This window comes from Aulonocara stuartgranti, assembly GCF_965226115.1.
Source record: "Aulonocara stuartgranti genome assembly, chromosome: 19".
NCBI lineage: Eukaryota > Metazoa > Chordata > Actinopteri > Cichliformes > Cichlidae > Aulonocara > Aulonocara stuartgranti.
This window is the reverse complement of record NC_138955.1, coordinates 10,622,487-10,639,862: the sequence shown is the minus strand read 5'-3', so window position 1 is coordinate 10,639,862 and position 17,376 is coordinate 10,622,487. Positions and strand designations below refer to the sequence as shown.

Here is a 17,376-nt window from a genome sequence, read left to right as displayed (position 1 = left end):
CTTAAACAGGCAATTCATGCTTGAAAACTCTCCTATGTGGCATAATTAAAACAATTCTCCAAAGGAGAGTGGACCTAAATCCTCCACAGCGATGTGAAAGACTCATTGCCAGTTATTGCAGTGGCTTGATTACAGTTCATGCTGCCAAGGTCGGCACAACCAATCATTAGTTTTGGGGGGTAATTACTTTTTCACAAATATATATATTTGATATAATATATCTACTCTGGTTATTTTTGTCCAATTAAAAACTGCTTCATGACCTGAAATATCTAAGTGTGAGAAATATGGAAAAAGAAGAAATCAGGTAATCATGATACTGTATATTGCATCAGAAATAGATCGTCTTAATAATCTCCTCGGTTAGGATCCATTGTTCCAGAGCGCTGGCAAACAAATAGCCCTATTTGTAGAGCTCGCATGATTCTGATTCAGTGGCTTTGTTTTTAGGAGTGCACTTGCAGTGTGGATGGTAATGACTCGAGTGTACTGCACTGGTTTCATGTATTTGTTGAATGAAGATAAAGTGCAGTAAATGATTTCTTTGTCCAGTTTTAAATATTACTTTGCAGAAAGGTGTTTGCACATAGGAAATGTGGAAACATGGAAATTGTGTTTACAGTTATTAAAAAAGTGTGTCTCTTTTGAGAAATGAGGCAGAGCTTTAGCCAGTTATGTGTTAGAGGCCAGAAAAACAACTGTTGTTAATATCTTACAAATGACCCAAATGAGAGTTTTCTCTTCTGGGTGGAAAACAAATCCATTATAAAAGGTAGTCACAAAATGTGTCTTTTATCTCTTCCTCTGGTTTAAGTAGATTTAGCAGAACGTCCAAAAGTCAGAGGTTTTGTGAAACGACCATCAGGTTTTGCTATGCTGTAAAGCTGTCAGTATGCTTCAGGTTAACTTTTGCATGTCAAAACAGCTCTGGTTGTGTATCAGCTCCTTTGAGGATTCTTGCAACTTTAGTGCTATTTAACATATTTCCAACCATTTTAATCTAGACCATTGCAAGTATGACTGTTAGTTGGGTGTTTTGCACATTCTCTCACTCCAGCATATTTGACATATTTCACTTGAAAACTTGTTATTTTCCTGGTCCCACCTGAACCAATTTACTTTTGGTTGAAATGCTTCAAATGGTTCGAAATTAGGCTATCAAACTACTGCAGAACCTGTTTTTCGTCGGTGTGAAAAGGTTATCAGTATTTGATCAGGTATGTGGAGAGAAATCTATCTAAAGCTCACCTTTCACACAACAAAGCATGTCACTTTCCAGTACAAACAAGCTCCCAGGAAGAAACCACCAAAAAGTGTCACCTGTTTTCCCTCAGTGTGTAGCAGACTTTCTTCTTTTTGTGTCTGAATGCTACCACTTGAAACATCTGTAAATAGCATTTCTCCTTTTGAGTTAATGCAGAGTGTTTTCCTTACCTCTAGCCCGAGAACTAGAGGTCCTGACTAGTCAACATAACCATGGATCCAAAAGACAATGCTGATGTTGTTCTAGTCAGGGCAATCTCAGTTACCCATGTAGGGTTTTTTTTTTTCTTTTGTCTTTTGCTTCTTGGAATTGGCCCTGAGATTGAATTGAAAGCAAGTGACAGAGAGAGAGAGAGATTGATACAAAGAGAAGTGGACAGAACGAAAGCCAGAGAGTTTTGAGGAGGGAACCAGAAGGAGATCAAGGCAGAGAGTCAGACACATATGAATCAGAGAAATTGAGGGGAGGAGGGAGAGGAGTCAGAAAAGAGATGCTCGCTATTAGAGTCAGACAGCATTGACCTTCACTCCATGCTGAACCACGTACAACATTCAGCACATATGGCTCCACTTAATGTGGCGAGACCTGAGTCTGTGTATGCGTGTGCTTTAGTATATATGTGTATATATATATATATACACGTGTGTGTATATATATATACACACGTGTGTGTTTGTGTTTCTATTTTTGATCTACTCATAGGAGTGTGACTATTAGTATGAGTGTGCACGCTTCTGTATGTGTGTCTTTGATTTTGTTTACATGCTGATGTTTGCCTGCATGTCGACACATGGATTTATGTGTGTGCGCGTGCTCGCCAGCATACACAGCGTGTATCTTAATTGGACTCCATTCAAGTGTTTAATTACTCATTAGAGATGCTGCAAAGCAATCTATACACCAGCTTTCCCCGTTCGCTCTCTCTGCCCTCTGTGACTCGCAACCCACAGAGGCTCAAACGCTTTGACCCAAACTACATGGATTAGTTCACCTCGTCAATCTGGATCAACCCATCCATATTAGATGAAGATCCTTAAGCCAGAGGGTGATGCCAAAGCAAGGCAGACAGCTAATATGTCAGTCAGTCTGACACTCCATCAGTTTATTCTGGTGTAAAAGTAGTTGTCAGGCAGACAGTTTTTTTTCACTGAAAGATGATAATCAGTCCACTGGTAGGCGAATAAGTCAAACTGGCTAAACTAGTCAGTTACATAATCACTTTGTTGATCGGGGCAGAAATCTGAGAGCGGAAAAACACTGCAAACCTTTTGTTTACGGTATATATGAAAGTAACAGTAGTATTCCTCAAGCACAGACTAAATGCAACTCGGTGGTTAAACTGAAAAAAAACATGAAAAGAATTGATCTGTAACTTTTAAAGTGAAGGTTCTTACACCAACATTGAGCTAAAACAGTAAACACATTTGTCCCAAGTCTATATCATGGAGAATTGATATTATTTGCTTGCCAGACTTGAAAGGTTTTTTGTAGAATATGGGGTGTAAAAAAATCATAAATGTACAAAATAAAGTTAAAGGTTTTTATAGTTGTACTCCCAGAAGACAAACTGTATACCTCTGGCCAGATGTAGGCTGGCCATTTTTGTGGAAACACTTTGTTATTTTCATCATTCTTAACAAAATGTTTGCGGTCCGTTTTAATGACAGCCAAAGATGGCCCCCAATCTGTCAGAAAAAAAAAAGTTGAACTCAACCTTGAAGAATGCATGAGTATTGATGGAATAAAAAATGTCAGCCAGTTCTTCTCCCTTCTTTAAACATTGACTCTGTGGATACGTGACATTTCTGCCGCTCCCCACCCTTGTTGAGAGATTCCCATTGGCGAACTTGGACACCAGCCATCAGCTCCTTCATTCGTACATCTTTTTGAGCCAACCTTGTCGATACCAATAGAGCCCCAGTGCTGTTTGTGCTGTCGACAGTGCCAGCGTTGGTGCTGCATCATGGTGAATGCCCCTCAGAAAACAAGGAGACTGATATAGGCATATCATGCACTCTGCCTGTCAGCTTGTCAGAAATACCGTGTGTGCCCGAGCTCTCATCTTGTCCGTCTGACTAACTCAACCTGCTTGCCCATCCATCAGTGGCTTTGTCTCTGTATCTGACTGCCATCGGGTCTATTCTGTCTTTACTTTTTGTGTGTATTTTTTAGCAAACACATCACCAAAGTGGTAATTATCCTTCCCGGGTGGGGGGCTCAAGAACAAGGTTTGTTATGTTAATCCAGTCAGTGGGCGTTGGGTTGTATGTGCATATGTGAGTGATGGGCAGCCTGTTTTATGTCTGACTGTGTGTATGTGTACATATGTGTAAGAATTTCCCAGGGATTGACACAGGCAGCACTTAATCCGCAGGGGGGCTAAGTTGCCTGTCTTGGAGAAATACATAATAACCTTTCAGATGTGCTGAATGTCACCACAGTGATCTATGGGCGACATTATTCAGAGTGACAGATGTGGAACTTGTCAAAACAACACAGTTTGAGCTGCTCAGGAGTGTGTGCCAGTTGTGGGTTGAGGCTTTTGATGGTTTCTTTTTCATGTTGGCTTCGGTGCATGTACAGTGAGATGTGCATGTGTGTGTTATGTGCTCTATTCCATGCTGTTTGCATGTGTTTAACACAGAAGTGAGGATCAAGAGCTAATCTGCATAATTAAACATGTACATCTGTGCTTATGAATCCCAGTACTTCGATTTGTGTTAATTTGGCTTTACATTATACTGAATGCATTAATGCTTTCAGTGTTACATGTGTTATTTTGTTGAGATGAGCTTGTACTCTACGCTATAGTATACATCCATGTGTTGGAAATGTCTAGATATGTCAGCCTCAGTGTGTTTGTTTCCAGGGAGGTACCATATTTACTTTTCCTAACGTATCTAAGCATCAGCAGCAATGCGATGGGAGACACAGGAGAAGACAACAGCATGAGAAAGGAACACCTCATGCTGGGGAAAAAAGCAGCTAAAGAGTCCTAGCCAGAGGATGATGTATGTGTGCGTGTGTCTGTCTGTGTGCATGAAGGAGTCCTTTTAAACATTCAAACAGAATGAGCAGAAAGCAGATGATGCCATGGTGAGGGAATAAAAATACAATAATGGGGGAAGAAAGTTAAGACAAAGGAGAGAACAGGAAGAGAAAAGAGGCGGGTGGGGGCGTTGACAGTCGCGAAGACTGAAAAGAGGAGATAGCAAGAATGTCAAAAGATGCTGGAGCTGAGCTCCAGAAAGGAAAGTGCTGGGAGAAGAAGAAAGAATAGACAGGGAGTAAATGAAGCAGAAGTGACTGGAGATGAAGATTGAGGGAACGAAAGTAAAGAAAAGGAGGAAAAGACAGAGTAAAGTCAGGAGAAGATGAAGATGGAGAGATAGAAACAGAGAGTAATGTGGAGTTAATTGGAGAGATATTGAGAGTGACTGGAGTTATGGTGTAGGAGACTGAGACAGCAACATAACTGAGGCTACTTTCAGCCACACACGTCTACAAAAGCCTGCAATTTCTTCCTGCCAGAAAGCCAAATGAGGTGAAATCGTGCCTGTTTTGAATATGAAATGTTACATTCAAAAGACTCCACATATTCATTTGGCCAACAGTGCACAGAATTTGCCAGGGTTAGGCAGCAATACTGTGGAGTCTCTTTGTGCTGGTGTGTGGAGGAGAGCAAACCGGATGTTCATTACTCTCAATGAGAGAATGGTGATAAACTGCGTCAAGATAGGAGTTGGCAACTAAAGTTGGACAACAACTTTTGAGTTGACTGAAGATGTGACAGTGAATTGGATTTAAAAATTGAGCCAAATCCAATTCTTCCACCTATCCTGCTTGCAACCCCCCCCAAAAAAAGAAAATCACCTGTGTGCAGAAAAAGTATCTACAAAGACCAAAAACTTTTTTGTCTTATTTTCATGGTGTAAGTTGCGCATTTTAACATTAGAGTTGCTACATGTGTTGACACGTCATTCCCATCACTTCAGATGAAGACAACCTGCATCATGTGCATTCTTACACATGATGCAACCCAAGCAGAGATTCACTCATAAATCCTCTGCCCCGTAACGCTAAAAGAGCCCAAACATCCTCATCCTAATTCTTCAGTTCAATTTGCACCAAATCACAACAACAGTCTCCTCAAGCCTCTTTATATTGTAAGGTAAAGATCCCAAGTTATCAGATAGCAAGCAGCAATGATAAGCTGAATGGGTGCAACTCACTAAGACACATACATGTACCTGCAAGTTAGTCTCAGTAACAGACTAATAAAATACTAGACCTGTTGGCCTGATTGTCTACTACTACTGCTGCTACTACTACTAATATGAGCGACTGTCCGTCTCCCAGCAGGCCATATTTCTTTGTTGGATAATTCCATTAGAAATGCTACAAAATGAACATACACCACAAATGTGGTTGAGAGTCTCAAATCGTTGGCTTGAATAAGCAGTGATGATGTTCAGCAGAGAGCAGTCAGCTATCATGATTATTTATAACAAAAATAATAATAATCATACCCAGTACAGTTGTTATGGAAAATTAACTATAGCATGAAGGCTCTAAACGTGTTATTTTATTGGCATAAGTTGGGCATTTTAACATAAGAGTCTATGGGGAATTAATTCCTTAGTCAGCCTCAGGTTGCCATTAGAGGAACTGCATGTTCTGTCACTTGGCAGTTGGCTTAATTTGACTGCCCTATGCTTTGCACTTTATTTGGGCACAGATGCTGCACACACACACAAAAAAAAACAGCATGCAGACGGAAAACAAAGTTGTTTACACAGTAAAATCTGAAAGCTGTTCCCTTAAATAAATCAAGCGATAAGTTATTTCAAGAAGTGAAGAAGTGTCCAAAAATCCAGTGTCGAGAAGTGTCTACCAAATGAAGACGTTGTATTTTGAAATGGTGCCTCCTGTAGTTTTTGCGGGTTTGTGCAGCCAGTTTCTTTTCTCCTCTGAGCCATTTTTACCAAAAGCAACTGGATCAGAATTTGACTGACAGACCAAGAACGGAAGAAAGAGGTTTTTCTGGGGTTTTTTGTTTTTTTTGCAGGCCACGGTGTGAGTGCACCATAAGTGGGAGTGACAAAGACAGATCAAGTAAAGCTAAAGAAAAGGAGAAAGTTATAGAATGAGAGTGGGATGACATAGTGGGAGAGAGAGAGAGAAGCATCCTTTGATGTTTGGTGGTTGATGGAGCCTGCTGTTTAGGACGCAGGCAGGTATGGTAAACATCCAAGGCTTCTCCAACCAGAGGCTTTGATCACAGCCATATTGAGAGAGGATGTTGATGACTCACTGTCGTCAGAATACTAAAGAGTGGCCACTACACGCAGGAGTACAGTTACTACTGTATGGAAAAATACAGAACTTGCGATTGCAGCAGATACGCACATCCAGAAAAAAACCTCAAAGACATGTTTTCTCTCGTCCCCTTTTTGTTTGGATCTTTTATTTCAACTTTTAAGCTCTCCCATTTCTATTTTCTTTCATCCTGATATGTGCACACAAAACCATAAAACACTTTAACGCAGATCCATTTCCACTGATTATGGTCCAAGCCTCAGAATGATCCTTTTATATCCAGATGAGAGCCATCAGCCAAAAGCCAAGTCTTTCAGCTGCGTCTGGCTAACATCACCAGACAATTCAATTGCACTGAGAGAGTGAGGAGAATTTGTGAGGCATCCGAGGATTATGAATGATATCATATTGCTCAGGTTCATACACAGACAATATTAGAAAGAAATTGCTTCAAGCGGCGGAACAAAAAAAATATGAAAAGACCATGTACTAAACAACATGCACTCCAACAGCAGTCTGTTTAACAGGCATAATTTAAGACAGTGTTTTCATAGACACTGCTTAATTTCAAAAGCATAAAACATAAAGTTTTAAATCTTTATCTTTGTACCCCTTCAGAACTTAATTATCAATATGCTACAAATACAAACACATATCTTTCCCTGGAAATGAAAGATAATCAAGTTTTTTCAGCCGTAAAATAACTAGCATGGACATTATTTCTTGTACCGGTTGTAAAAGTTTACACTGAATGAGTAAAAGGATTAGTGAAACTTTATAATTTTGCTCTGTACTTTGTTGTAAGCTACCTTAAAGCTTCTTTTGTGCCAAATGTTGAATTATTATGATGAAATAGGGTTGGGGGGAGTTATTGTTTGTCAAAAATGAGACACTCTATGAAAATTGGTGCAATCCATACTGCTTTCTGTTCAGTCACTTGAAATTCCCTCCAAGATATTCCATGATCCAAGAAGTGGAGGCATTTAGGAACCACAGAAACTTAGCGCATGGTCGCGTAGTGCATAAAAGTCATCAAAGCTCTGCTGACTCAGTAACTGCAGAGCTACAAATCTCCTCTGCCATTAACAACAGCCTCCAAACTGTGTATCAGGAGCTTCATGGCATGGGTTTCCATGGTGCAGCTGCTCCTGTACGTATAATGTGTAGGTAGCTCTGATGTTTTCATTGCAGCCAGTTCACTAACTCTGTAAATTAGATCCTTCTGCATAGCCCAGTCACTGTTTGTGCAGATGCTTAATTTATGTAACTGCAAGCAGTACCTGAGTAATAAGTACTGAGAAAGGTTTTGCCTATTTAGAGAGCGTACAGAAAAGGGTGGTGGGTTGATCTAATGCTGATTGGTTGACAAATGGGCTGGCACAGGGAAGGGAGTGACAGCGGAGTTCATCAGGAGTGAGAGAAGCACAAGAAAAAATTTTATAATTTAAATTTTCTCCACTGAATGGCCAACAACAACACAAGCAAGAGTAGCACACAGACTGGTTGTACCACATATTTTTGACACTGCCCCCATCTGACAACAGATACTCTCTGCAGGTAGATGAGCAGTCCGAAGCTGCCCACGGATCGCTAATAGACTGCCAATGTGCTACCACAGCTGAGCCAGAAATTCCCCATGAGGTTTGCCATACTTGCTGCAGTCTTTTCCTGAATTATCGGTGTCCACACTTTGAAAAAAAAACTCCACACTAAAGGAATAAAAGAAGTCGAAACAGGCAAACAAAAGCCATCACAATATTGTGTATGAAACTTCACAAAGTTTGATACTTTTAAGCTGAGAGGATTGTATTCTTGTGTTTACAAACTAGCAACACTGTCTGTCTCACAAAAAAATCGAGAGGCACAAGCCACAACGGTGCCGAAGAGATGTCACAACTGATGGCGCACCCTTCAAAAAAGCAGTAATGACTATATTTAAAGAGGTTTAAGCCTCTAAACCTGAACCACTGAACCATTTGGGTGTTAATATTCGGGACTCAAGCTGCACCTAGATATTTGGGAAATGACTATGTGTTGTTTGTCGGTTTGTCCAACAGTTTACCTGCATGCAACCTAGGCTTGCTCAAACGTGGGTGCGCAATGGTACTTAAACAACAATTAGAAACCACAAAACATTTCATAATAAAGCTCTTCTTGGCAGATTTTGCCAATAAGGGACAAGAAGATGCCCGCTTATAGAGATGAAGTGTGTTTAAAAGACTGTTCTATTGCAGATGTAACAATGATGTTACAGTGCTCTGACTATGAGCTAATAACACTAAGAAATTAAAGCCCTGATGTTCAGCGAAATGTAATTTTCAAGACTTAAGTTGCAAATAAATTACATCATAAATAGAAACATTTATGAAGCTTCATAATGTCAGCTTTTATTATGAGTTCTTTAAATATAATGTTGCACAATACTGTTATATCACTGCTTTCACAGCTTTGAAATATACGCACATACAGATTCAAAGACATCCCATTAAAAACACCAATAACACACAGACACACACACACACAGCTCTTTCTCAAAGAGCCGTGTCTTATATGTGAGTGCATTCCCATGTCTTTTTTGGCTAGTGCAGTGTGTGTGTTTAATTCCAAATGACACGCAGCCTGAGAGTGGAAGACACGGGACACACAAACTGTGACACACACCAACATGCGCTTTTTAACAGCTCACAGTGCAGTGGCACACCTGCACGTTCACCCACTCACCTGCACACACGGTTTCGGCTCGCCTCGGCAAATTAGGAATGCAGACAGTGTCACAGGAGCAGGGCAGGGCACTGATACAACCTAATGTATCCTGGCACATTAGCCCTTTCTTGGATTGAGCATCCTCACCGAGTGAGACCCACTTTGCCATGCTACCATTTAACCGGCCACACACACACACACACACACACACATGCTTGCCTGCATGAACACACACACATCCGTACTTTGCTGCATATCCAATGTACTAATGCTCAAGTGGTAGTCATCCATAAATGTATCAGCGCACAATCAATAGGCAAAGCACATTTGTCTCAGATGAAAAACCATAGTCATATAAATTGAAATGAAATATAGAAAACTCCTCTTCCATCTGCTCTTCTTCCATCTGGCCTCCATCTCCTCTTCTGCTTTTTCTTTCCTCATTTTTCAGCTTTATTCTAAACTAATTTCATGCAATCTCATTACCCCATATTTGATTGTCGCCCTCCTCTCTCTGCTTTTTCTTCTCTATTGTTCTAGCTTTGCACATATTTCCCTTCCTCCCCCACCTTTTTTTCTCTCTATTTCACCCCTTCTGTTCTTTGCTTTCAGGCTTTTTATTCTCATTCTATACATCTCTCCCTCTGTTTCTCCCTCTGCCTTCCCCCTTTAGTTGTTAATAAGAGTTGATTGGGAGCAGAGAGAGCCAAGAGGAGCTCCCTGGTGGATCAATGCCTCTAAATGATCTGTTCAAGGATCCCTTTAGAAGCTGCAAAACGCACTCTGATAGGGCACCGAAGCATGAAGACGCTCATTTCACATCTAACTCACTTCCTGATTTGCCCTCTGGGAGAGAGATAGGTCTCCCGTTATAGGGATAATTTGTCCCAAAGCTAAATATCCCACTAACCAAGAGTGCTTAGACCAAAATGTCTTCATTCTAGGCAATCAATTACTGCCAAGGTGAGGGAGAAAATGATGAATTTGTTTAAAAAGCCCAAGCCGCCTGTGTGCGTGCTGTCTGTGACAACTAGATTGCACGACAGCTTGGTTTTGTTTAGGCTATGCTTATTTGATTGAAGACATTTTCCTGCGTCTCAAATTTACCAAGCTTCGACATACAAGATTTGATAACGCGGTGTAATGAATTTTAAATGTACTTGAGGTGGTACATTTGGAATTGAATTGATTGTAGCTGTGGTGATGATAATGAAGGTAATGAAAAACACCGGAGGACGTGGCGGTTGCAGACATCGACAGGTTTACTTGACCACAAAGAATAAAATGGATATTGCACTGACTATTTAAAAATGCATCGAAATGTTAGATGGTTTACTGAAAAGATGTTTATACTTTTACTCTACAGAGCTCATTTTTGCCCTGCTTTTTAAAACACATCTGCTGTGCTCTTTCATAAGGTATTGGCTACTAATAGAAAGGAATTAAATGCAATTTCCTACAGGAAACAATACATTACATTTTATTTTAATTTAACTTAACTCAACTTAACTCATTGCCTGTTTAACTTAACTACTGAGTCAACATATACTCTGTCCTGCTGATATAAACATCCCAGAGCAATCAGCACCAGTTGCCATGTTTATTAATCAGCAAACAAAAAAATAGCCTCCAACAAATGCAAACGATTCATTATAAACACACCGTGCATTATTTGAAATGTATGTCTATAGAAAAACAAGGCAGGGAAATCCAGAAGTGTAGAGAGGCAGGCTGCACGCTGTTGGTTTTAGTCCTCATCTGCATTTGTTGACAATAACAAAAATATAGAGTATCTCCAGCCTCATCCTTTAAAGAGAGACTGTTTCACTTCACTGACTTCAAGATTGTAAACAGAAGTTCAGTTCTCTTATAAACAGCACTGGCACCAAAATATAAACATAAATAGAGCCTGTATTATAAAGGGAAAATGTGCAGCCATATGTTTTTAATGTATTAAAAGTGACTAGCAGAGGTTGCTGAAAAAGGATGAAGGGGCCAGCATCTCATGCGTTTCCATATCACCTGCATTCTATGAATATTATAAGGGACTGCCGCAGTGTAGAAACTCCAGGATGAGCGTTTTAATACCAATAGTTTTTTTTTCTTTAATAACTTGTTTCGGTTCATGATGCCAACCTCACTGATCTGCATGCTTGCTGAACTAAGTGGACACCTACAACAGCAATGTGTGCTCTCTACCACGATGACCTACTTCTCTTAAGTATCATACCACAAGGTTCATTCAAGCACGCCGACTGGAAAAAAAAAAACCTGTATTTGAAACATGCCTCGAATTCCCATAAATTGTAGTTTACCGAGCTTTATTAAAATAAAATTGGTTGCTAAACTGGCATAGCCAGAGGGATCATCATTGATTTTTCTGGCTTTAACAATATATTGTTTTGTTTGTTTTTTTAAATGCCCTCTAGGATTTTTTTTTCTTTTCACTGACTCAGGTGGTTTAAATCAGAAAAGCAGTTTCAGTGTCCTTGAGCAATATATGGAAACTCTAAGGAGTGTTGTTCTGCGACCTTTGATTTGCCTCTGAAGATGTGGAAACACAAAAATGTTCCAACAATCGCACAATTTCATATGGTTACATTGCACCGGATGACTACGCTAGGCAGATAGTTTCCTTTGTGCTGTGCAGTCATACAGAAATTGTAGTAAATATCGATTGTTTTTCAGGAATATAAAGATTTTTCTTAAAACGTAAGTCTTCCACGGTCTCATTTTACCACAGAAAGCACAGCTCCTCACAGATTCTGCGCAGATCCCTGAGTCTGTTCGCTTATTTTTTATTCATGAAGAATGTTTCCTTTTTTCTGTGTCTTACAGGTTCTGGCATGGAGAGTACAGGGTGGCAGTGAACATCAATGACTATCTAGACATCTATTGTCCATACTACGAGGGGCCTCCATCCCACGGACGCATGGAGCGCTACATCCTATTCATGGTCAACCATGAGGGCTACACTTCCTGCCAGCACAGGATGCGTGGCTTTAAGCGCTGGGAGTGCAACCGTCCCACCGGTCCCGATGGGCCCCTGCGCTTCTCAGAGAAGTTCCAGCTCTTCACTCCTTTCTCCCTGGGCTTTGAGTTCAGGCCTGGACACGAGTACTACTATATCTGTAGGTTATCAGCCAAGTAGAGTGTGTTTCTCTGTGTTTGGGGAAATTGTGTGTGCAGGTAAAGATGTTTGTTATCTGTGTGTGTGTGTGTGTGTGTGTGTGTGTGTGTGTGTGTGTGTGTGTGTGTGTGTGTGTGTGTGTGTGTGTGTGTGTGTGTGTGTCTGTCTCCTGCTCAATTTGCATTTGTAAACAATATATAAATATGCAATCAACAGAAGCTGATTGAGAGGGTTCTCAAACACAGCCCGCACAAATACACCTTCCATCTCCTATTCGCCCCTCTCACTCCTCCCTCACTTTATTTCTTAGCGCATCTCGCTGCTTCTGTCGAGATCATAAGTGGTGTGCTCGGCAAAGTGGTAAAAATGTCAGCAGGCGTAGTTTGTAATCATTTTTATATTAGCTCTATTGATGTTTCTCCTCACTTCAACAAGTGATGTATTAGTATTACCCCCCTGAGACTACTTTTTTGAACAAAGCTATCATTCCCCCAGCAGGCGTGGGACATATAGTAGCTTCAAATTACTCTTAAACATTGTTTTCAACTTCTCAGTGTGGGATGGATTTACCGCATCCGGACTGTTTAGTGCAAAATCAGTTGGTAATCACAGAAAAGCAACATTAAATTGACTTTGGGAAGCTTTACTGTCAATGTTCAAACACAGGAAAGCACCACTTTTCCTTTTTATGCTGTAGGAGCTGCAGTTGTCTGTTTTAGTATCCAAACCACCTGGGATGAAACGTGTTTTTCACAGAGCGCACAATGACAAGGACACCAAAAGCAATTGAAAAAACTATGTATGCTGTTTTATGCTTTTTTTTGGCTTTTTTTTTTGCTTTCATTTGTTTGGTTGGCTGATTTTATTTTTCTTTGTCAGTCTCAAATGACCATACAGTCATTTGATGAGTTATGTAAACTCATCATTCGTTTTTGATCAGTTTAATTTTTAATAAGTACATGTCAGTCAGCAGTGTTAGAGAAAATACTTTGCTCTTGCAGGATTCAGTTTGCCAGCAGATAGCTATAACGACTCAGGAAAGTCATCCTATTCTTTTTTTTCTGACTTGACCTTTGAGATTCTCTTAAGAAAAATCTTATTTTGTCCAAAAGATTTTTTTTTTTACTGCGTGGAATTCTGCCAGTATGCAGCCTGACGGTCTCTTCATTTCTCCTTACATTATCGCTGCACAGTTGGCTGAAAAACTGACCTTGACCTTTTTAGCAGGAGATGGAGCATTCTCACCATGACTCATAATGGGAAGAAGGTCCTGTAGCACCAGTTTCAGGTCAGGTTATAGAGGGAGTTTTTTTGTCCTTGGATAGTGATTCTCATTTTACAGTGATATTGTCTTCATTCTGAGAGTACAAGGAGACTTTAAGCAAAGAAAAAAAGTTAGATATAGATAGGCAGATTCTGAAACAGGTTTAGTTTTTCAGGTTTTATTTCTCATGCAGCAACAGTAACTGGTTTTGCAATACAATTAATATAAAAACAAATGCGCAATGCGAAGATACAACACTTTTGCATTACTGAAAAGTTTGCATTTAAGACTATTTGTAGGTAAAGAAACTTTTTTTAAATGCTAGTTGTCATCTACAAATATTTACCCAAGTCTGTTGTCTGCACAACCACAAAGACACAGCAGGCGAGAGTCAGGGAGCTGAAGAGGCAACGATAACAGCCACCCGATGTCCCGATGCACTTTTCCCAGTTGGCACACATACACACAAGCACACATTCTTCTGTTTTCAGTCTCATGTAGGGATGGTTTGGGCCCCTCTAGTTAGTTGCTGACTATGGTATTGTGCTCACGGGACCCCTAGGGATAGTGTGTGTTCCACATGACTAGAATGCTTGTGAATGTGTTTCAATATATATCTGTGTGTGTGTGTGTGTGTGTGTGTGTGTGTGTGTGTGTGTGTGTGTGTGTGTGTGTGTGTGTGCTGCGGGGGGAGGCCTGGTGTCATGGGGGTCAGTTGTCAAGCGATTGTGAGTCCGTGAAAGGCCATGTCCATCATCTTGACTGGCAGGCTAACACACATTCTTGCCTCTCACCGTCACTCACATGCTCACATTAAACACACTCATGCACAGGTCAGTACTGATGTGGAACGACAACGTGCCGACCGTTTTAACCACCCGGCCTTTCCGCTAAGTGCCTTATTGTGTGCGTCCTCTCTGAACATACTTGTGAAGCACATATTTGATTGGCATTTGTGGTCACATCCATGAGAGTGCATCCCTGTGAGTGCACACTGGTGTGTGTATTTGTCATGGGGCTGACATGTTGACAGGTCAGCTCCACCCCTTGCTTCTCCCAGCTGTCATCTGATGAGGCTGAGTGGTTTTCAATGGGTTTTTAGGAGACTTTAGATTGTGGATGTGCTGGGAAAATGAGTCACTGGGTGAATTGGTGTGACTTTTAAAAATGACACAGGTGAAAATTGTTGGGGGTAACAAAGAAGAGGGAAAAAAACCTTTCTAGCCATTTTGCCTTTTTCAGTCAAGCCAAAACAGAAACGTCCACTAGGACAAGCCTTAATGCTAGGCCCAAGTTCTTCTGCCCACTACAAGTAGTGCAGGGAGATAATCTGAAAAAAATTGATGGATAGGAAGTGGCCTATAGGTAAGGCCTTACAGGGTAAAGGAGGTGAAGGTCAGAGAGAAAGATGGAGGGAGGAGTCGTGGGCTAAAAAAGAGGGAGGAGAGGGCAAATGAGGGGTCAGATTTATTTCCTGTGCACTGTGGATCTCAAACATGATTCTCTATGGGGTCACTACTGGGTTGTGGCTTCCTCAAGGGAGAAGGGCAGTAGGTCTCCACGCACACTTCTGCAACCAACTGTGCGTGAGCACATTCTTTTACACATCTGCGTATGTGTGTGGGTGGCTGTGCTCGTCAGCATGTCTGACTGGTCAGAGACTTGGACACAATCTCCTTTAGGGTCTCCAGCTCTATTTCACATTGGAGCGAGGTGGGACTAAAAACCCAGATTCAATTTCACTTACTCTACTTTGAAGTTTGAATCACACTAACTTTTTAACATTTTTTTCTTTTTCTTTTTTTTTTTGGCATTCAATCTGGGCAGCAAGCTGGCTCAGTGGTTTGCACTGTTACCTCACGGCAAGATAGACCTGCGACTGTGGGGAATTTGCATGGATTTCCTTCCCCATTCCAAAGACATTCAAGCCAGGTTGATTTGAGAGTCAGTTATTTCCCTTAGGAATGTGAGTGTGAATGAATTTCAGTGATCCCTTACAAACTTGTTTACATTGCCTAACGTGCTTAGTGTGTTTATGGGAGCATATAGTATGAGGACATAATATATGAAACTCTGCACTTGCTTAAACTTCTAAACACTGCAACTGCAAAACAGTTAATTAATTAATTACTGGATTAATGCTAAATTGTGACAAATGTTTAACATGTTAACTGAAAAATTTTATCTTTTGGATACATTTTTATGTCATCTGACATATTCAGTTAAATTAAAGTTTTTAAGGGCACGCTGCATACCAAGGTTTTGATAATAGCTCTGCAGGAACCACCTTGCTGTTGCAAACATGAACCGTGCTATCTTTGGTATTTTTTTGTAGACTCGGCTAAAGAAATTATGAACAAAAGATGTGTTTTTGATACAGGCTGCTAGTTACAAAGTGCATAAAGATACAAATTGAATTTTTTTTTTGCTAAGTTATCTTTTATGTGTAGACACAACATCTCTGGTTTGTTCCTCGAGTTAGGTGACTTTTTAATGCCTAAATAATTCATTGCTCAGTATTAAGTGGCTTAAAAATAAAAATTCCTCTGAAAATGCTCAGGTACAAGGACTGAAAAATAAGTGGGAAAAAAACATGTCCAAAGAAAAAACTGAAAGCCTTTTTAAAGGTCTTTTGAACTTTTCGTGGGGTTTACTACAAATGAAATTCAACACAGCCGGGCTTTCTTTGCATTCTTTCTTTCTTTGCACTGGCTCAACAAAACCCCAAATCCCATCCATTGGAGATCACACCAGTGGTTATCAACTAAGCCGTTCTCTGTTTCACATGTCCTGTGACTCTTTTTCAACACAATACTGCTACAAATAAGAGAAAAGACTAATGCTAAGTAAAGCCATCTTTGGATTTATTTCACAGAGCAGTAAAATAAGCATTTTAATTTATCGTTGCATGAGCCCTTTAAGTTTCAGTTTATATCTATGGTCCTCAAACCACATCTGTATTTGTGTATATATAGAGAGGTATCAAACCTCGTGATTTAGGTTAAAGGGGAGGTCATCATCAAAGTTACTGTCCTATAGCCTAATAAAGGAAAGTTTATCTGCAAATCAAAGTGATTTAATTGTACTGATTGAACAGGTATTTTTAGTGTGTGTTCTGTGTTCTAGTAGCTCCAGTTCCAGCAGTGTAAAAGAGACTTTTACAATTTTTTGCAATCAAGAATTTTTTTTTACATTTTCTGCATTAGGCAATGCACAGTTTGTGCTTCATTCATTGATTTTAGTAGGGTAAGATTTAACAACTTGCAAATATAAAATGTATGCCACCAGCCGAGAATCTCAATTGCACATAAAGAATGCTGTAAACACGAGAATCAGTGAAAACGTGGCCAATTTAAAACCAAAACTCTGAACATACCCCAGCACAAGATACTACAATGATTTAGCCAAGTAAAAAGACAGCCACTTTCGTGACACTGAAAACTCTGGCTTTAACCTCAACATAGCTCACTAAGCCATTGATCACGCTTCACAGTACGCCCCTCTGGAGAACTATGGCTCGTGACAACTTCTAAAACTTCTAAGAAAGTTTGGCTCCTTGGAAGCAAAGTCTAAAGAGCTTTAAAGTATCTCATGACTTTCACACAATACTGTTGGTTCTTACTGGCTTGCAATATATCAGTTATTAAAAATGAAAAAATTCTGTCAAATCTACTTTTGGTTCACATAAACACAAAA

General features: G+C 40.2%; 1 protein-coding gene across 2 annotated transcripts in view; it reads left to right on the top strand.

Moving 5' to 3' along the window:
• efna2a (ephrin-A2a) overlaps positions 1 to 17,376 on the top strand; it is an 80,533-nt gene that overhangs the window by 58,714 nt on the left and 4,443 nt on the right. For both annotated transcript variants that reach the window (XM_082515022.1, XM_082515023.1), the window contains exon 2: positions 12,125 to 12,417. In XM_082515022.1, the coding sequence (XP_082371148.1) occupies positions 12,125 to 12,417 (293 nt within the window). The remainder of the gene's footprint in view (positions 1 to 12,124; positions 12,418 to 17,376) is intronic.